Source organism: Triturus cristatus, chromosome 2_1, assembly GCF_964204655.1.
Source record: "Triturus cristatus chromosome 2_1, aTriCri1.1, whole genome shotgun sequence".
Taxonomy (NCBI): Eukaryota; Metazoa; Chordata; class Amphibia; order Caudata; family Salamandridae; genus Triturus; species Triturus cristatus.
The window spans coordinates 817,832,423-817,854,027 of record NC_140581.1 but is presented as its reverse complement, the minus strand read 5'-3'; the positions used below and the strand labels follow the sequence as shown (position 1 = coordinate 817,854,027).

The 21,605-nt window shown below is 44.0% G+C and overlaps 1 protein-coding gene across 5 annotated transcripts in view; it reads left to right on the top strand.

Annotated features, from left to right (window-relative positions):
• Window positions 1-14,795: 14,795 nt before the first annotated feature.
• The window catches only part of LOC146865911 (spindle assembly abnormal protein 6 homolog), a 516,535-nt gene continuing 509,725 nt past the window's right edge, over window positions 14,796-21,605 (top strand). For 3 of the 5 annotated variants that reach the window (XM_085632837.1, XM_085632839.1, XM_085632840.1), the window contains exon 1: window positions 14,796-15,497. In XM_085632837.1, the coding sequence (XP_085488963.1) occupies window positions 15,433-15,497 (65 nt within the window). In that variant the 5' untranslated portion in view covers window positions 14,796-15,432. The remainder of the gene's footprint in view (window positions 15,498-21,605) is intronic. The other 2 variants (XM_085632841.1, XM_085632838.1) reach the window with 2 other exon arrangements.

The following is a 21,605-nucleotide window of genomic DNA, read 5'->3' as shown; positions in this document are numbered from 1 at the left end:
GACATACACGATTGCATATTCCGAACTGAAGAAGAAACAAAGAGCCGGATAGATCTGACAGACATCCCTTTATCTGATCCCCAAGGGGAACTGTATGTGGACGGTTCATGTTTTAGATTGCCTAATGGTGCCACAGCCGCGGCTTATGCGATCACCACCCTACAAACGGTAGTTGAGGCAGCCAAGGTACCATATCATTCAGCCCAGGCCGCTGAGCTAATTGCATTACTAAGAACTTGTGAATTGGGTGAAGGGTTGAGGTTAAATGTCTACATCGATAGCCAGTATACTTTCGGTGTAGCGCATAGTTTTGGGAGGTTGTGGGCAGAAAGAGGGTTTCTTACATCCCATGGTGAGAAAATAAAGAATGGACCATTGGTCGAACGATTGTTGGCCGCATTGACCTTGCCTAAAGCCCTGGCAATTGTGAAATGTAGCGCACATAAAGCTGTAACCGATGATGTAGGAAAGGGAAATTCCTTTGCGGATAGAATTGCCAAAGAGACTGCCCAGTCGACACCACGTCCATGTTTGTGGTTAACCAGTGTAAAAGGATGGTAGAGGCAGGTATTTTTAGTAACACTATAGATAGTTTGAAAGAATTGCAGCGGGAGGCGACCCCGGAGGAGCTAAAGCATTGGCAGGAACAGGTGGGGAGGTTAGATGAGAATGGGTGCTGGACCGATCTATCAGAAAAATGCAGATGGTTGCTGCCGAATGCATTCGTGAATGCAGTAGTATCTATGGCACATGGCCCCACACATGTAGGGATTCAAGGCATTTGTGCAATATTGGATCCTGTATGGTATAACACCAATATTCACAAGACGGCCAAGAATCTGGTTCAACATTGTATGGTCTGTCTACAGCACAATCCAGGGGGTAGTATCCCCGTTCTGACAGGCAGTTTTGCCCCACCTACCTTACCTTTTGAAGTACTCGAAATGGACTACATACAGCTTGAACGGGTTAATAATCTCAAGTATGTCTTGGTGGTGATTTGCACTTTCAGTAAATGGGTGGAAGCGTACCCCACTAAAGAAAATACGGCCTTAGCAACTGCAAAAGCCTTGGTAAAAGAGTTCTTTCCTCGATTTGGGTTGCCACGGGTGATCTGGAGTGACAATGGGACACACTTCAATGCTAACCTAGTCAAACATGTATGTAAGGGCTTTTCCATCCAGCAGAAATTCCACGCAGCACGGCACCCTCAGTCGGCAGGCCTAGTTGAAAAATATAATGGGATCCTGAAGTTAAAATTAGCTAAATTGCAGGACACGACAGGATTGAAATGGCCCGATCTTCTACCTCTAGCCCTGCTGTCTGTGGGAACTACTCCTCATTCTCGGAGTGGGATCTCACCCTACGAGGTAGTTTTTGGTAGGCCTGCCAATGTATGGGGAGTGCCCCGGCCCAAATCCTTCAGGGACATTGAGTATCCTATGTTAGCTGACTATCTTTACGCCTTAACTAAAGATCTTCGTTCCATTCATCAACAGATATCCGCAGTACTGCAGCCCCTGCCGGAGGGTCCTGGACACAGCATAGAGCCTGGACAGTGGGTCCTAGTTTGGAACTATCAACGGAAATCGAGTCTGGATCCACGCTGGACCCGACCGCACCAAGTGCTTCAGGCTACAAGGACAGCTGTAAAGGTTGAAGGGAAGCAGCACTGGATTCATATCTCGCACCTCAAGCGAGTTCCCCTCCCTCTGCCAGAGGATCATCAAGGCCAGGAGGAGAGCTTACAGCACAGAGGTGAGCACGGTACCGAAGAGTCATTTTCCCTTGAAGCCCACAGAGAAGTTGATGGGCGAGGGGAGAGTGCCACGAGTTCGGAACCATCTGTTTTGGGCGACTTTGACTCCCGGAAGCAGAGTATTCGATCAGGAGAGTCACACGCCCTGCCCTTTGTCCGATCCCACTGTGCCAGTTCTGTTTGTCAATCCTGAGACCCCTGGTCAGGTCCGATACCACCTGCGGCCCCGGAAAAGATCAGAGATCCCAGGTCCAGCCTAAGTGAATGGAAGCAGAGGCTTGAGTTAAAGGACCTGGGGATCATAAGAACACTGGACTGAACTCGTTGAGGGCACGGAACTTTGAGCAAAGCCCTGTTCAGAAAGAAGGTAGAGACATTGATAAGTTGGTGGGGCCCAGGTAAATTTCCCTTCCAGCAAGAGTTGTGTCAAGTGCAACTCCAACGCGAGAAGTTTTTGTGTTTTTATTTTTGTTGTTTGATCAAGACAATAGGAGTCTGCCTGTGAGGCTCTAATACGGACACAGGAAAGAAGCACCCTCCGGCAGGTTGGACTGCTTGTAGACCCTTTTTCCCAAGATTATATTTGGACTTTTAGTGAGGATGTACCCCATTGCTCGTTTTGACCCTGAAGAAGAGCGTCCCATAGTACCTCGTCCTATCCACCCATACTTACCAATGTTTTCTACATGGAGCTTGCATGTTAAGATTGTTTTCATCACTATACTGGCTGTATCATTTGTATTATGTTTAGGACGGTTCATTTATTTAGAATTCCGCTATCCAGTGCATACCTTAATAATGTCTACCCCTGCACCTAAGGAGCATCATTTTCAGACCTTTGCCCCTCATAAAGAGAGACATCGTCAGACATATGTAAATAATGCCTTTATTGAAATGTTGCACCAGACTCATAGTTCTACGAATGTTACAGATTGCTGGGTATGTGGGCTTCTCCCTTCAGTAATGCATAAGCATGATTTGTTTATATCAATGCCTTTATCGTATTTGGGTAGTTGTGAAGCCTGGTTCAGATTGCTATCTATGATATATGAACATTACACTGTCGATGGGCACCGGTTCTCGGAGAAAGATTATGCGCTAATTCTGGCTTACATAGAAAAACATCAGGGTTTCACTCCAAATGCAGAAGGTACCGATGGTACTTTAGATCTGACAGCTTGCATGAATGTGTATATGGAGCATGAAAATGACACCTGGCTGAGGGACGAAGTATTGGACTTCGTGTCCTTCAATTTTACTGAGTATTTCAAATATTTTCAGGAACGAAATGTTTCAGACGACAAAGTTATTCCAGTCCCGGTGTTAAACACGTCGTCCTCCTTCTGTGTACAGGGTGCCGGTCATTTATTTGTAGGGTTTAGTAAATGTAATTACACTTATAGACTGCAGACGTTCAGTAGCCCACCGATACTTACCCCTCCAAATGTATATTTTGTGTGCGGGGAAAACGCGTATACTTGGCTTCCCAGGGGCTGGTCGGGCAGATGTTACTTATCCTTTCTCTATCCCCCGGTCTACATAGCTCCTTCCGATTATCATAGGTCTCATTCGGTGAGCCGACGAAGCCTGGGATCTAGAGCCACCGATAATGATGCCACTGATCAGACCGATACCCCTGCTCAACACTTTGTGGATATTATGAAAGGGGTCTTGCCTATCTGGGGGCCCATCTTTACTAGTAAGGAAATTAGGAGATTGTCCCGGGTAGTAGAAGGGGTGGTCAATCCTACTGCTGGAATATTAACTAATATCACTGTCGAGCTCCAAGCGACCAGACTCGTAACCCTTCAGAATCGTCTGGTTCTAGATGTTATCTTAGCTGATCGCGGAGGAGCCTGTAGAGTGATTGGCAGCTCCTGCTGCGTATATATACCTGACTCCGCCCCTTCGGTCCATTTAGCCATTCAGAAACTGCACCAATTAGCATCTGAGATTCACACAGAAACAGGTACTTGGTCCTTGTCGGGGTGGTTTTGGGATCTTCTGACTACCTGTGGATGGAAGTTATTTATGATCCTCCTAGGAATAGTGGGTTTCCTTTTTACCTGTTGTGTTTGCATCCAGTGCGGTCCTGCCTGTTGCGCCTACTGCGCATCTCGGATTCGTCTTGCTGTACCAGAGTCTGGACCCAACCAGACCCGAGTAGACTCCCAACTGACACAAAAAGAAATACATGACATAATGCAGATAGATGAGGGCATCTTCGAGGAGTAACCCAGTTATTAGCTACACTATGCTAAAAGGGCCGTTCTGAAGGGATCGAGTTAATATATATGGTTAGCACAGTGTATCTAATATCAGCCACGTTAGTTATGCGCGTAAAAAGAGGCCTATTCCCCTATGTTTCCCTGTTACGATAGAAAGGGCCGAAAACAGGACCGCGGCCATCTTGGATCATGGCTTGCCTTGTTAAACTGATCATGTGATTCTCTCTGCTCACCATCTGCCTAATTTAGCATGCACTGGTTAGGAGACAGGCTGAATTGTATTTACGACCGAGAACCAAGGTCACATCTGCTAAAAGGGAGTATCAAGCGAATTCCTCTAGACCTGGGACGAGAATGGAGTCACCCCGCCGACCTTCTCTGTAAAGATAGTAACCCCTTTGTATGTGTAACCGAAACTAGATATGGGATGAGCTCATTAGGAGCGCCTAGGCTAGCTGGTACTTTTCCGCTTGTAAGGCTTTGTATGCTGAACTGATAATGTATAAAAGTGTGTTTCTGTCAAGGAGCCAGCAGTCTTCCTCGGCGCACCTCATGGGTGAGGATCGATGAGGCTCCTCTATGTAGAGTTCTGTTGTGGCCAATAAACGCTTGAACCTTCTACGTTGCCAACTGCTCATTATTTAACTTGTATTGCGGACCACTGGTAAGTGTGGCCCTTGGGATACGTTTTAGATTACTTCAGGCTGATAAAAGTCGACCGCATTTTGACCTCCATAACTCAGGGTCTTCTTCAGGGCGAGAGAACACAAATGAGAAAATTGCTGCCTGAAAGGAATCTAAAGCACGATGGTGGAGTTATATGAAGCGGAAATGTCCAAGGCTGGGCCACTTGTCACTAGTGAAGAGGGATTAAGTCCACAATGAATCTTTAAAGTATATCACATCAGATCTGGGCAACTCCTCGACCTGGGGGCCATGAGAGTGAATTGCTGATTTAAACACTCAGTTATGCTAGGTTATTATTAGTAATCTATAGAAAATACAGTTTCCATCCGTCAAGTAGACATAAATCAGGATCTCAACTGAAGCTGTATTGTTATTTGTGTCTCCTTACCAAACCTGGAACCCTCTGCTATGACAGGCACACAACTTGAGATGTACTCAAGGGCTGCATTACTTTGGTATTCTTGATAATGTAAGTGGGTCCCGTGGAGACAGGAAACTGATAGGCCTGGGTATGCTGATTGCCAAGTGCAGTATCACACATAACTGGAAAGTCTCACAGCCCCCTCAATTGAGGTCTGGACCCGAGGCATGGACTGATATGTAAAAATGACCTGGCCTGACAGTTCGGGGTGGACTGTTCCCAAGGGGATCAGCGTCAAGACTGCTTTGCATATGGCTGGGCCTAAACTGAAATGGCATGGTGTGCAAAAAAAGATGAATTTAGGCCCAGATCTATGCACTGGGGCTGAATCTTTGACATTGTTTCAGCATTCGGTTAATCAATTGTTCTTTTTCCAGTGATCGAATAGCCATTATGAGACATTAAATATTTTACCGAATTAGGCTTCTGCAATTATATGGGGGGGGGGGTGAGGGGAGGAGTTTAGACAATGGAAGTGTTGCCTCACTAGGGGTCTATGTAAATATCAGTAATCATAATGGGTTCCTGAAAAGGGAAGCATACCTGTTCACCACTTGTTTGTCCCTGGGAGAAAAAAATATAAATATATATATATCTCCAATACTAGTTTAACCTGATCTCAAGATTACCATTAGTGGCTACTCCTTGTTTAAAATCAGCTATGATTGTCTATAAAAAGTGTAGGGCACTCAGAATTTATTTTACAAATTGGAGAAGAGTTACAGGAATATTTTCCTCTGTGTTTGCCATTATTGTGCATTACTGCTGCCTAATTTCTTGTTGATTTCATTCAGATAGCAGATATTGGAGTGAAAGAACACCAATTGGGTGTCTAATATGCGAGACTGCTTGGAAAGAGCTGAAATTATCACAAGTAGTGCAACTATAAACACCATCTCCTGAATCAAGAACTACATTCCAACTGAAAGATGGCAGGTCCACTGAGATGAGGTTTTTACTCAAGTAGTACTGATGGAAAACTTGCTGAAGAGTTTTAAACCATAAAAAGAAATTATGTAGTGCTCATTAATTGGAGCAGTTCTACTCAAGTTAATGAAGTAGCCTGCGGAATTCAAAGATCTCCTTGAGGGAAAGTGCTGGGCTCAGATGGTAAGCCAGTGGATATATTTTTGGACAAATATTACCCTTTGGGCTGCAATTATCATCAATGTTCAGCACGTAGTAATTCAAGGCACCTCAATAGCATCATGGAGGGAAGCAGTCATAGTTCCCATTTTTCAAAAAGGGGGTAGAAATAGCCCCAATTGTTATTGACTTATTTCCCTCTCGATTCAACCTCTAAGATTTTGAGATGAGCTCTGCTTGCAAGACTGGAAGATTGGGCCACTGGAAACTCTGTTCAATCAGAGGTTCAATATGGTTTTGGCTGGTTATTGGTACAGCTGAACAGTCCCTTAATCTCTCTTTAATAATAGGAAAGTATATCAAGGCCAGGAGAGGTTTACTACATAAAAGCATATATGGACCTCTTCTGTGCCTTTGACAATGCAAACCGCTCTAAACTATGAGACATGTTGGAAACCATGGGAGTGGTAAAGGCCCTTATTATACTATCTAAGAAATACTGTAATCACAATTAGATACTGCTCAAATTGAGAATGTACACCTCCACTCAGCTCCGAGTGTGGCGTACACCAAGGCTGTATCTTAGCCTTTTTCTTGCTTTTACTTTATATTAACGGTTTGGAAACTTTTCTTGTTCAACATGGTGCTGACATTCCCTGGGCTAGGAAATGCCAGATACCACCTTTGCTATTCGCTGATGATGCTGTACGTTTAGCCAGAACTGTAAATGGCCTTCACATTTTATTAGATGCATTTATGATTGTTATGAGCAACCTTGATTTAAAGGTAAAATGTAGTAAACCTTTTGGGCCTCAGAAACTTGAAATCTAAGTCACATTTAAATGGTGGGGTTGAGGTTAGTAAGGTCACTATCTTTATTTATTTGGTAACTATGTTTGACACCTCATTGTAGTGGGGGCTTCTGATTAACATCAGAGCCAACAATTTACAAGGGTGACAGCAGGGATTTTTTATTTTGCCACCAAGCTCGGCAACAGACCCCTGAAGCTGATGCTACAGTTGTATAGTACTAAATGTATTCCAGTAGCCTTTTATGGGGCATATATATCGGGTCACAATAACTCTGGAGCTCTTCAAAGAGTGGAAAATATTTTTTTACAGAAACTCATTCGGTACCCATGAGCACTCCCACCCACATTTGCCACACTGAATTAGGGAGAAATTATTTATCAGACGCTATACAATTAGCCCTTCTATTACTATGGATTCAAATCTGTGTCACACCAGAGGTGGTATTTTCAAGATTAGTATTAACATACTGCCCAAGGCTGAAAAATCCTCTAAAAATTATTTGCCTCATGCACATCAAGCAGTCAATGTAAGAGCTTGGTGTCTCAGAATATTTCTTTGATCCTGAGATAATTGATAACAATAGAAATTCTAAGGATTAAAACCTTGTTTTTTATCCAATGTATAAAGGAGAGAGAAGAACAATCCGAAAGAAACGGGAACTGTAGCCACATATAGCTGCTTATAACTTCCCTTAGTATAGAACACTACTTGGTTACCGCACGTAATTCACAATAAGTTGATTCGAGTCGTTTTCTCCATAGCACTTTCCACTTCCTTTAAGCCTTCCCTTACCAGGGAGCAAAGGAGCAGCCAGAAAACTGATATGACCCCTCCTTAGAACTTGACCTCTAATGACAGAGAAATAAGTCCAATCCATTCTAGAATTGTTCCATTCACATCTACATCCATACATTCATCCTCCCATCCTATCATCCACCCCCCATTCTTGCATGCTCTTTCACCTTTCAATCCCTTCACATTTTCTTTCTTTTTTTTTTATTAGCCATAGCATAATTCTGTACATTACAAACAAATACGCAAGTAATTACAATGAACACAATCCAACATAAATATAAAGGAGCACCAAGGGCAAAAGCTTGCAATACACAATCAGTCAAAAATAAACATAAAATTAAATTTGTTAAAATAAGCACAAACATTAATCCCATTGAATACAAGACCACACTTGTTTGAATTTTAGCCGAGATCGTAGGCCTCTAGCTTTGGCGAGCGCCATCTCCATTTCATATATCTCTCTCAGCAAGACCCAAAAATCCTTGATACTAGGACTTATTGTTTCAATCCAAACTCAAGCAATACACAAACGAGCACATACAATTATAATTGAGACAGATAACCCAGTAAGACAACCCCGTTCTTCAATTGTCCCCAGTATTATTTCCCTTTCAGTCATCTGAATATCATAACCTACTAAAAACGAAAAAACATGGTTAATACCAGACCAGACCAAAAAGTACTCAGCCTTGGGCAACTAATAAACATATGTCTTGAGTCAGCCGCAAACTCCTGACATTTCGGACAATATGATTTAAGTGATAGTGACTGGTTCACCGCCCATTTAGAGATAACTTCCGGAGTGTGGTATACCATAAATATAATGCGATGCTGCTGCAGTTTCAAATTCACTGATGCAACTGCTAAATCTATCATCTCCAGTGATTCCCGTATATCTTCTTTGGTTATAAAACTGTATTGAACATCCGACTTAGCTTTAATACAATCTGCATCCCATCATCACTTACATTTACAAGCAGTGCCTGGTATATTTTACCTATTTGCCCTCGTCCTTTAATCTGAAGAAATGCAGACAAACCTCAGATGAAAAGGGCATCTGTAATAAACCAAGTCCCCGAATTAAGTAGTCTCTAATTTGCAAATACTTAAAAAATGTATTGACCGGAATTCCAAACTCTTCATTTAAAGCAACAAATGTCCGGAACCCTTGCCCATCATACAACTGCCCCAGCTGTGTTAAACCCTTACTTTGCCACCTTTTTCCAACATAATCATGGAATATTTCTGGTAATATGAGGTTCCACCAAAGCCTAATAGGCACATGTAGCTTAGGAAAAGAATATGCCATAGCAACATCCTGCCATATCCTAACAATGTCCCTGACCACCTTAAAGTGAACCCTCTTATAGTAGTTGGGGTCAGCTGTTTTGTATAACAAAAACCCAGTGTTGGGGCCACAAGCTGCCTGATAAGAAAACCAAGTTGTCCCAAAGTCGGGTCCTCGAAGTAGACTTTGAATTCGACCAGCAAATGCAGCCCAAAAATATAATTTAAAGTCTGGTAATTTGAAACCGCCCTGCTTATATGACAGCTTAATATACCGTAGTGCTCTCCTTCCACGCTGATAACTCCAAATAAAACTACCTACTGCACTATCTAATCGTTTAAAATATGCCAATGGAACCCTCAGCGGGATTGCACGAAATAAATACAAACATTTTGGGAGAATATTTATTTTTATGACATTACACCTACCAATTATACTAAGAGGGAGGCGATGCCAACTGCGCAAATTAGCAACCACCCTTTTAAGTAACGATTCATAATTTAGTTTAATCACTTTCTCTGCTCGGCTGCTAATACATAGTACGTTGCTGTTTGTGCAATGCCTAATGCAACTGCCATATCAGTTTGATCATTCAAAATTCTCTGAGTTTTATTTAAGTTTAGTTTATAACCTGAGAAGAGCCCAAACCGTTGGGCTTCGAGTATAATCTTGTTGATAGCGTCTTCAGGCTTAGAAGTGTAAACTGCTATGTCGTCTGCATATGCAGTTAATTTCAAATACAGCCCATTAAATGAAACTGGAGAAATCCTAACGTTTTGCAGCAAATGTTGTATAAAAGGCTCTATGTATAGGGCAAACAATAGCGGGGATAAAGGTCAGCCTTAACACTTGCCCCTTTAAACAAAAAAATATGATGACGCAAGACCTTAACTTCCACAATTGCGTTGCATAGTTCCTAAAAAAAAAAAAAAAAAAAAAAAAACAATCGGTACTAGAATGTCTTTAAAGATTTTATGAAATTCCAAAGGAATTGTTTCTCCTACAGCTCTACCAGTAGGCAATGCAATGATTGCTTCCTCAATTTCTCCAATTTCAAACTCTCTTTGCAGTGGCTCAGAGAGTAATGGATTCAGACTAGGCATTGCACTTTCCTGAATATACTCCAGTGCCAATTGCTGATTTCAACATGTGGAGTCGCCATATAAACCAGCATAGTAATGTTTAAATTGCTCTACTATATCTTCGGATCTAATATAGTCTGATCTGTCTGTCCCCTTGATTAGCTTAATATTAGATCTAGCCCTTACATCGGCTATCTGATTAGCCAGCAATCCCCAACCGTTTCCCCATACCCTTACTGCTTAGACTTAAACTTATGGTAAGCGTTTGCGACTTTGTCCCTCATATTTCTCTTACGTTTAGCTCTTGCTTCAATAACCAACTGATATACCTGCTGTTCGCCGGGATCTTTTGTAGCAATAGCGGTAGCATGTTTTTGCTCCAAATCTAAATAAAGCCTATGCTCCTGTTCCAGTTGACGGAACCCCAGCCGGTTCTGCTTTATAATATATTGCAATGTGACACCCCTAATAAAAGCTTTCATGCAGTCCCAGACTATTGCTATATGTGCCGTGCCTAAATTCTTCTCAATATATTCCCCCAATATTCCTTGCATGCGTCTCACATATTATGGATTGCCAAGAAGGTGCCTGGGAAATGAGAATCCTCGCTCTACCCCATTGTTCCCTAATCGAGCCTGTATTGTCAGCATCACAGGATTGTTATAAGATGTTATTTTTGGGCATAGCTCAATATGTGCCTTTGAAAGAGCCCTATTGTTTATAAAAATCATATCTATTCTAGTGTATGTTTTATGTGGGTGGGATTAAAATGTATAGCCCGGCACCGTGGGATATAATTTTCTCCAAGCATCTTCCAATTGATTTATATGAAGAAGATCCATGATGGCAGCCCTAGTCCTACCCATTCTACCACGGGACATAGTAGTGTCTAGCTTTTTATCTAAAATGCAATTTAAATCCCCTATGACAATCAGCTCACCAGCCTAATCCAATATTTCAGAGCACAAATATACAAAAATATCAGGACAATCAATATTCGGGCCATATACTGCACATACTGTAAACTTATGTCCATAAACCAAAAACTGTGATAGTGCCCACCTCCCTTTCGAGTCGGCCTTTGTTTGAAGCACCGTAATATGGCATTTTCTGGATTTCAAAATAGCCACCCCTCGAATAGAAGTTGATTGCAGGGTACACAGAATTGTGTCATATCCCAGCTGCTTTACTCCGGTCTTGTGACACTGAGAATTCCAGCTGAGGCTTTGCAACGGTTGAGCTACTGAACACAGTAATACTGGAGGGTAATGGAGGCGAGGCAACATTAGACTCATTAGACTCACAAGAAAACCAGGCAAGGATTACCAAGCAGGCGAGGCAGACGCCTGAAAAATTGTGCAACGAAAAAGAGAATAACACCTGCAATGTTAGGAATTTAGTAATAGACTTGTCTGAGCATTCAACCTGTAGCCCTCCGGGTGCTTACTATAATTCAGTAACAAATGGTGGCTCGTTTACTGGCAAAGAGCCATCGAATGTGGTTCAAGATTTGGGGCAAGGTCAAACTAGTCCTTCGATGGAACCCGCCAAACAGTCGAACTCCCTAAACTATATTTTGAGAAGTCGTATTAATGATACAGGTGATCTTAGTAGCCCTAAGGCTAGCCCGTTAATGGAAGTGAAAGGAGTGAAATCAAGGAGCCCTAAGGTTATAAGGACTGGCAAAGGAGGAAAAGGCCAGGGCAGCAGAGTAAAGACCCAAATAGCTAATACGGTAGGACGGTTGAAGGAGGCAGCTGTTAGTACTGCAAAGGTGGGCCCTGGAGTCAGTCCCCTACGTAAATGGGTAGCTGCAAAATGCAATGTTAAGACTATTGTCTCATGGCTGTCTAATTCTGGCAATACTGGCGGTAGGACGGTGACTGCAGTTGCGGATGGAGAAGGAATTGTGCCCAACATGGATGAACCGCCACTGGCAGCAATTTCGGGGGGGGGGGGGGGGGGTAGCAATCTTGCATGATGACTAATGATCAGGATGAGTCGCTTAGCGGTCTGAATAATAGTCTATCAGGCTTACCAGCACCATTGGCACAATCAGCACCTCAAACAGTTCAATTAGCATAAGAAGTGGAAAGTTTACTTTCCTGTTCTTTGATATCAACATCAATGGCTATGAAACAATGGATAAAAGATGGCGGTTACGCCAATTTATGGACCCATTTAAGGAAGTGTGCTCACAAATGTTTCTACAATAGCCAGCGCATTTAAAAATTCTAAAGGATGGCCGACTACATTTCTTCTCGGATGAGAATGAAGCCCTGCAAGCCCTATCAGAATGGCAACTTGCTGTTAGGAGAGGACAGAACGGGCAGAAAGACTGAAGACACTTAAGAATTATATAACAAAAATGTGTTTCTTTTCATTTACTTTTCTTGGGCTAATAGAGAGGAATTATCTTTGCCTGGTTAGGCACATGGAAGCCTACTTTATAACAGTATAATACTCGCATAGTTTGGTACATTAGTGCTGTTATTTGTTGTTATTCAGTGTTGGGAAAACCTCTTTTTGGGAAGCACGGGCGGGGTTGGGGACAGTGGGCGGGCTGTGTAGGGAGGGAGTGTTCTCCCTATGCTGCCAACTTGGGACAGCAGAGAAGGGGGTGATTCCATTCCATAGGCACAGGGGGTGGGCTGAGGGGGAGGGTCGGACGAGATTAACTGGCTGTTACTGGTCAACCGTTTTTTCTGATCGTGGGAAGGAGGCCAGGGTGGGTGGGGTATAAATTGCCATAGTATAATTAAGGTAGCACTGGTTGAGCACAAGGGAAAGGGAGATGTAAAGAGGGAGATGTGGTTTGTTAGGTTTAATAATATGGCTAAATGTCTGATTTAAAATGTATGTGTTGGAATGTGTCTGGGCTCAACAATGCAGGCAAGCGCCGTTTGGTAGCGAAGGCGCTCCGGGTATTTAAGCCTCATATATTGGGGCTATCTGAAATACATCTTGCTTTTAAGGACAGAAATACCTTCACATTATCATTCATCCTCCCACCATGTCATCCATTTGCTGACCATTCCATTATTCCATCCATCCTTTTACCCATAATACCACCATTTGATCCATCCAATGTTCATTGTTTCCATCCATTGTTTCATAAGTTGTTTCATCATTCCTTCCAGCCATTCTTCCATACATACATGTAGCCCTTCTTATCTCCTCCTGTCCTTCTTTTACCTTTCCTGACTTCCTTACAGCTATCCTTTCACCCTTCCTTCTTTCTAGGTTTCATTCCTTCTGCATTTTCTTACCTAAACTATTTTTCTCTACCTTTTCCGCTGCATCATTTTTGGTTGTCGACTTTCAATCTTCTTTTATTAAATCATCTATTTTTTCCTCTCTTACCTTGCTGTTCCCTTCCACTCTATTTGCAGCTGTCCCCATTAGCCATCATTTCTTTCTCAGTCTCCATAAATAAACTTGGCTCACTTAGTTGCTGTGGAGCCTCTCCTGACAGTCCTGACCCTGTATTAATGCTTATTATGAGCTTTTTGTGCAGAATCCAAAAATTAAGCTAATTAACTTTTAGAGGGAACTTTCACCAGGCCATGGGGTCCACTGACAACCCGCGGTTTAGCTGCTAAAGCGGGGGTTGATGACGCCACTGTCAGTGAGGCTGGTTTTCAAGCCTCCCAGACTGGCCCGGTGACAACACGTCGCATATGACCCATTTTACATTATTTTACACGTTATAAAGCACTTTAAGTAAACTATTTTTAGAGCCAATCCTGAGGACATCCACTGTTTGATGTCATAAGCAAGGAATGATATACTTATAATGATTTGAGAGACTCAAGTTATAAGAGAGACAGTATTACATTTTATACGTACGGTTTTAGTAGTGAGGAAAAGGTATGAATTCGTGCCATGACTAGTATTTGCAGGATTCATTTATATACCTGGATTTCAATCGACTTGCTATGTGTAATGAGCTAATTTAAAATATTTTGTATGTGCTTTAGATGTTGAATGGACTGATTTGTATATATAAGCTGATTGCGTTTCGATTTTGAACCAAATCACTGATTTGTTGGTTTGCTCATTTTTTGTTATTGTGTTCCGGTACAAAGCATAAAAGGACGCTGAAGATGATAGAATATTAAAGAGCTTGGGTCGCCTAACCTACGAATTAAATAAAGTTTTGCTAGCACCGTTCCAAATTATTGTAGGTAAGACACACTAGTATGATTTTGGTCCCAAGGCTGGACTGGGTGCTCCGTTCGTAGCCTTTATTACACACACAAATATTTACTACAACAGCCAGGAATCAAGTTCCCAATGTTATCAGGTACGATAGTGTGGCTGGAGGAATCAGGAGGAGCTACAATAACGAAAGCTAGGCGCTAGAAAAGTTTTACATACATAGGGCTTAACTTATGTGTAGCTAGAAAAGATGCTCTTTTTGTTTCCCACTTCTGTAAAAGAGCTTTGGGAGTGCAGTAACAAACTGCGGCAATCCGGACAATCGAATTTAAACAATATTGCACCATGAATAATAAATTCGGCAGGGCATTTACCGTGTCTGCGTCATAACATACATTTCAATTTACATACAAGAAAGACCTGTCAGACAAGTGAACACTTAAAAGCAGTGTCTCACAGCGTGCAGTTGTAATTTTTAAGGGGTTGAATGCACTAAATTATCCCTCGAGTCACTAGATTAGAACCGGCGAGTTGAAAGTGTGGGTGTGGATAGCTGCGCCAGTACACTGGTATTTACGACTTGGAAGGCTCCAAACTTTTAAGTGTAAAACAGAGGGGCGCATGAAAGTGTGATACTGTCCCCACTCCCATTGTCTGTCCCGAGTCCCTTTCCTCCTACACACCGTGAATTAGGCACCTGCCCTCCTACGAACCTAAACAGCCTGCAGGCGCATTCCTGACCTGGCAGTGGAGAAGGTGCTGCGGGCAGGGAGGAGGAGGGCTGCGGGCGCCGGCGGCGGGAAGGTGGCGCGAATCCCCACGGGAGCAGAGGAGGAAACCCGGCCTCAGAGCCGAGCGCGGGAGGCGGGTGATAACGTGGTTCCTCACGGGGGAGGAGGTGTACGTGGACCGGGGGTTGCTGTCGGGGCCACGCTTGCAACCGGTGATCCCCGGGAGCCGACCTGTAGCGCCTTGTTAAGAGGGCACCACTCGCTACCGCGGGAGGGCAGGGTACACACCTGCGAGTGCGGCGACTCTAGGACGCGGAGGCCAGCTCCGGCGGGGATGCCACAGGAGTTTGGGAGACGGGTTTGAAGAGACAAGGGCCCAGCATGGCGGAGGAGCTCTTCGGTAAACTGGTCTCCATTGTGATCAAGTGCAAGGACTGTGAGGACAGGTGAGTGCGGCCGCGCTCTGCACAGCTGCGGCCTAATTGCTGGTGAGGTGATGCTGCCCTGCAGGCCCGGGGCTGCGCGGGGATAAGGGGTGGCTCGAAACCTAGCTTTGGGGGGTGCGTACTCCTGCCACGTGCGCTTCCAGCCAAGTGTCAATAAACAGCACGGCTTGAGCAGCAGGGCTCCAATATGCGCAGTTTGATAATACTTGCTGTAGAAAGGCGCATAAAGGCACAGCAATTAGAACACGCGCGGCTTCTGGCAGGTGCGAGCAGCAGAGTTTCTGTACAGCTCTAACGCGCCTAGACAGTGTACAGCCCCCCTCCATTTACAGCCTTTGTTGCCTACCTATGGAATACCGAAAGCTTCATTATCAAAGTGAGTTCCGCACCACGTGGGAAAACAGTATCACCTCGTTTCAAGTTAATAAGAACAGACCACCGTTTGCATTTTAGTTACACTGTTGCTTTTGGTTTCCGCTGTATACAACGTGGTTTTAATATATCTTTGCAGAACGTGGTTACAATATATCTTCGCAGGGAATCCGCCTCTCTCTGCTACTGTTCAGTACTTCCGTAGACCAAAATCTCCAACATTGTCGCAATAAACTTCCGTACTGTTCCATTTCATGTAACACTAAGAGTAACAGTAGCTGTACGCTTGCATCTTAAGTTACCATTGCCCCTAGAACCCTGAAGAAGGTGTTTAAATGGATAATCTTCTTTTAAGCAATATACCTACCCTACAGATCCCTCGTATTACGGTCAGTTTGTTTTATATTTTATGATCCATGCTGCTTTCTAAGATTTTAATTAATTGAATACAAATAAATATTTATTTAATTGTACATAACACTAGCCCAGTGGTATCTGCCCAACCCTTTGCACCGAATACGTGCCTAGTTCAGAAGTACTAGTAATATCCCCAAAAATATATTTCAGTATGCAAAGTACTTATTCTGCCCAGTAAAAAGTCTCAGCCCTTCTGAATCCCGTTTCACTCAATGCGTCGCAGCCCCGCTGAGAAAGTACAGTTACTGTCCTACTACTAGACAATGACCGGGCCTTGCCCTCTGTCACATTTAATATACAGCTGCCACTCTGACGAGAACAAGATGCTCCGCCCCTTTTCAATTTGCACTAGTCATAAAGTGTGCTTTGATACCACTGCTGTTCATGTTCACTCAACGTCTGGCTGACCTGAGGACAGAGGTCTCACACCTCCCGCTTTTCGCTGTTACTCAGAAATCTTTGACCAGCTTCAGTGCAGCTACACTGTAAGCAACAATGAAAGGTGACATTGTTAACTGAGGAATCATTTTGTGTATTTTTTTTAGATTACAATAGGTAGGTAAAAGATCTTTGTCACTAGGATTATGGCATTCTGTTATGAAAAATAAATTACAGTAAAAAGGATGTCCCAAGAACTGGGACTCCGCTTAAACAAACAATGCCCTCTAATTTGTTATAACCACTACTGGATCTTTGAGGAATTAAACAGACTCCAGAACTACATTTGAGCTAATTAACTAACAAAAAATGTAAAAAAAGCTATTAGTTTGGACAAAGTGTTTGTACAATTTGGATGTTCTAATGGAAATTATTATCAGGGGCTAATCGTTGTTATTGCTTGCACTATCAGACAGCAGCTGTGATGTTATGTGAATTTGTAGAACCCGGCTAATCACCCCTGAGGGTGGCCAGGCACTGAGGAGGACAGGCCTGAGGGGGAAGAGTACCTAATTCCTGTTTCTTCTGGAAGAGCCATGCCTTGAAGTTCCTTAGGAAGTCCATTATGGAGAGGGAGTTTCTGAGGTGTTTCACGAGGTCATTCCAGGTCTTGACTGTGAGGTATGAGAAGGTGCATCCTTTGCTTCTGGTCTTCTTGATGGGAGGGAGATGTACCTTTGCCTGGGATGCAAATAGGTGTCTGGTGAGTTGGTAGAATTTGAAACAGTGGTTGAGGTAAGTTGGACTTGTGTTGTGGTGGACTTTGTAGGCGTGTGTCAGTAGCTTAAACTTACATCTTACCAGGACTGGTAGCCAGTGGAAATTGTTGAGGTGTGGAGAGATGTGGTTATTTGCAGGATGTTCATGATGACTCTGAAGGTTTCGTTCTGGGTTGTTTGGAGCAGGTGTAGGACATGGGCTGGGATTCCGATTTAGAGAGCATTTCTGTAATCAAGTTTACTTCTGATCAGAGCCTCCATGACCGTGCGGCTGGTGCTCAATGGAATCCACTTTAAAATGTTGCATAGCATTTGCAGAAATGGAAGCATGATAAGGACACAGCATTGATATGTCTGCTCTTGTAGAGATTAGTGTCCAGGATGATCGTGAGGTTTTTGGCATGGTCTGCATGGGTAGGTGGGGCCAAGTTCAGAGGACAACTAAGAGTCGTCCCAGGGGGAGTGGTTGTTGTGGAGGGTTAAAACTTCGGTTTTGTCTGTGTTGAGCTGAAGGCAGTTGTTTTCATCCAAGCAGCGATGTTGCTCATATAGTTGGCGAAGTTTGCTTTGGCAGTAATAGTTGAGTCAGTAAAGGATAGGATGAGGTGAGTGTCATTGGTGTAGGATAATATGTTGATGAAGTGGGCTCTGACAATGTCCGTGAGGAGACTCATGTAGATTTTGTAAAGTGTTGGGCTAAGTGAAATCCTTGAGGGACTCCGCAGATGAGTTTATTGGGTTTTGAGGTGTAGGGGGCAGTCTAATTCATTGAGATCTGTCCATGAGGAAGATCAATATCCACTTGAGGGTCGGCCCGCAAAAGCTTTCTGATGAGTGACTTTTGGGAAGCCATATGGAAAGTTGTGGAGAGTTCGAGAAGGATGAGTGCCGCCATTTCTCCTCAATCAAGGATGCTTCTGATTTTATCGGAGGCCACAATGAGGACTGTCGCTGTGTTGTAGCTGGTGCAAAAGCAGCCTGATTTAGAAGAGGCTTACAAACGTATAATACATAAATGTTGGGAGATTCGCTTCAAAGCCCATGGTTATTGCTTATGAAGCTAAAATTATAACACAAAAACGTTATGAGGCTTTTTTTGTTTTGCCTAATGGCTAGTAAAGAAATGGAGTTAGGTCAAAAAGCAATAAAAAAAATGGCAGGAGCAGGAAAATCATGTACTATCAACGAATACTTGGAAGACTATTAATCAGCTTAATTTTAGTACACTTAGAGGAGCTAATTGGCGCAGAATGTTATTCTTTGGGAAATGGTTAATATATCGTACTCCCGCGGCTATCTCCAAAATGTATCCAATTTATTAATCAAACTGTTTTAGATGTTTACAGCATATTCCTGCCAACTGGTCGCATGTAATAGTTCATTGCAAGAAAATTAGGATATTCTGGGAAGAGATTTTTCCTTTTTTCAGCTTTATTATAAAATTATGGTTTCTTTTAATGAAAAACTGATGCTCTATGGTTTTGACCCGAATCTAATGATGATAGTGGCGAGGCTGGCCGGCGGCCACGGACCAGCGGCCCTTAGTTTGATGTTGCGTTGCGCGGGTAGGCCCGGGCTGCCTAGATTCAGTTTTACTTTTGGTTCAACAAATGTGCAGGGGTTGGGGCTGTGCGTGGCAAGCAGCGTGTGCAGAATTTTTCACATTGTAATGCGCGCTCATTTGCTGCTTTGTCACACTCCAGCATACCCGCATTGCCTCAGGCTCACCACCACTGTCTGAGTCATCGTGGTCATTCACGTTTTCAGGTGTGAAGCAACGGCCATTCAGCAGCGTCGGTTGGGTTCACTATAAAAGGTCTAATAGAATAGTTAAAGTAAGTTAGTCAGTCTAAGTGAAATTCAGCCAGCACCAGTAGCAAGCGCGAACGGCCGCCAGGCCTGACTACGTTGTTGCGGTGCGACGTACTCCTGCATTGGTAACTTGTTGGTGTTGAGGAGCAGCCCGGGCCCGGCGTAGCTGCTGCCAGCAGTGAGTACTACATACTACAGTACTCACTGAATCTGATTCTGGCCAGTGAGTGCCGCCAGTAACAGCTCGTCACCAGGAAGCATGGCCTGGCAGCAGGCCCAAGGTACAGTAAAAACAACAGATGTTACTCTTGCACAATTCTATCATAGTTGTTTAACAAAAAATGGAAGGAAAAGTTGTCTGCAACAAGGAGTTTAGAAATTATATGCTCCACGGTCACACCCATGTTTTTTGCCTGAAGTACCATAACCGACTGAACCAGCTAATGTATAGTTATGGAGAGTACCATAAGGTAGGGGGCGTCAGCTAAGAGAAGGTGCTTTGATCTGTTAGGGTGCTTGCTTACGTTCTTCTCTTTAAATTACACCCTGCAGCATTCCTTTCATGATGACCAGTGCACATATTTAACTAAACATAGCAAAGTAACACTCTTGAGGTCAATATAAAGCCTTTTTCTTCTGCTGTACATGAGCGCCTTGCACTAGTACAGAGAGGTACTGAGTTCAGCCCACCCACCCCAGACAGTAGCTGCTCCAAGTGTCTTTTATCTTCATCATCCTGTGGTGGGTTGCAAGATTCAGTTAAAATAAAGCTGCGCAGCAGCCTAAGTAAGGCTGCAGGCTGTGCACTGGCACTGACGGAGTCAGTCAGTGTGTGTGCCCCGGCCCGGGCCGCCCGGCCCGAACCGACCGGTAACTTAAGTTTTAATTGACACACTGTGACTGCACTGTTACAACAGTAAGGTAGCGGCACACCAATATTCTCAGTCATATACCAAGTATGAATCTGTACAATCTAGCACCTGCACCTCGCTCTGTGTCTGACCCTTTGCAGTGATTGCCGGATTACTTGTTCTGTCCATGAATGAGACATTGATGCCTTGGAAATATGTTCACGTTGCTCAATGATGTATTTATAAATAACTAAAAACAATGCTTATTCACTGTAGGAGAGTAGGGTCTGCTATCCTATGGTCACCCCAAATGTTTGCTTTTTGCTTCACTGGTTTTTGACATATTGAGGCTGTGGGCCTGCTAATCAGACCCCCAGCCTGCTGTTCTCTCTACTAAATTGACACTATGCACTATAGGTGCATAACCAATTGGAATTGGATCACCCTGTGAGCCCCTGTACCAGTGTACACTAGCTACCCAGGGCATTGGTGTATCTAAGGCCTACCAGGGGCTGAAGCATGTATTATGCCACCCCTGGTCTGGCCTAGTAATTTGACACAACTGGCTGATCACTCAGCTGGGGTAAGTTGGTGTAACCACCTCTTACTTAGGTATAGTATACCTATACCTAACCTTAAATGGGACACATGTTAACCTATAAGTCACTCCTATGGCAGGCCTTAACAATCCTGAAGGCAGAGTGCTTGGTTCCATGTGAGATGGTGCTCTGGCATGAGCTGAGCCTGTCTGCAGTGGTCGGAACAACTTCCTTCTACCGTTTCCAGATATCGTCATACCATATACACTTAAGTGCATTATGAACCTCGCAGTTAAATGCTATTTTTGCAGACATCCTGCAATCAACTTACTACAAAGAAGAAGACGGGAACTTCGACGCTCTGCTGCACAGAGGACAGAAGGAAATCTCCCCTATGGTCAGGGAGTGACCATCTTGCTAACGCAAGCACCAACCAGCTACTCGACATCTGCTTTGCCGCCGCCTCCTGCCGGAGCCCGAGCCCAGAGCCTGACAAGACCTGGACCTCCAGACCTCTCACAGCCCGATCCACAGTCCCTGCAAAGAAGGAACCCGTGGAGGCACCGAGACACGTGGAGCCAGCCATCTTGAAAGACCGATGACCAGCTGCAAGCGCAACAACAAAGGCTCCTTCCAAGTTGTGCTTTGGGTCCTGAGTAGCCCAACACCCGAGCAGCATCTGCACCAAAGGTGAGCCCTCCAGCATCTCCACGATCTGCGTGGGGCCCCTCTGCACTTTGCATCTCGACGCGTCTGCCCGGTCCCTGGCCCGTTGGCTAGTGGCCATTTTGGCGACGAACCTTGAAAACTACGATGCTGGTCTGGTTGCTCCAGACTGGCCCCTGCTGCTCTCCAAAGGAGCAGCCCCTCTGGCCTTGCTGGTCAGAACCATCAGCTTTCTTCATTCTTCATGACTCCTGCTTTTGCCAAGGCTTGTTTGCTTCCTTTGAGTCGCCGACA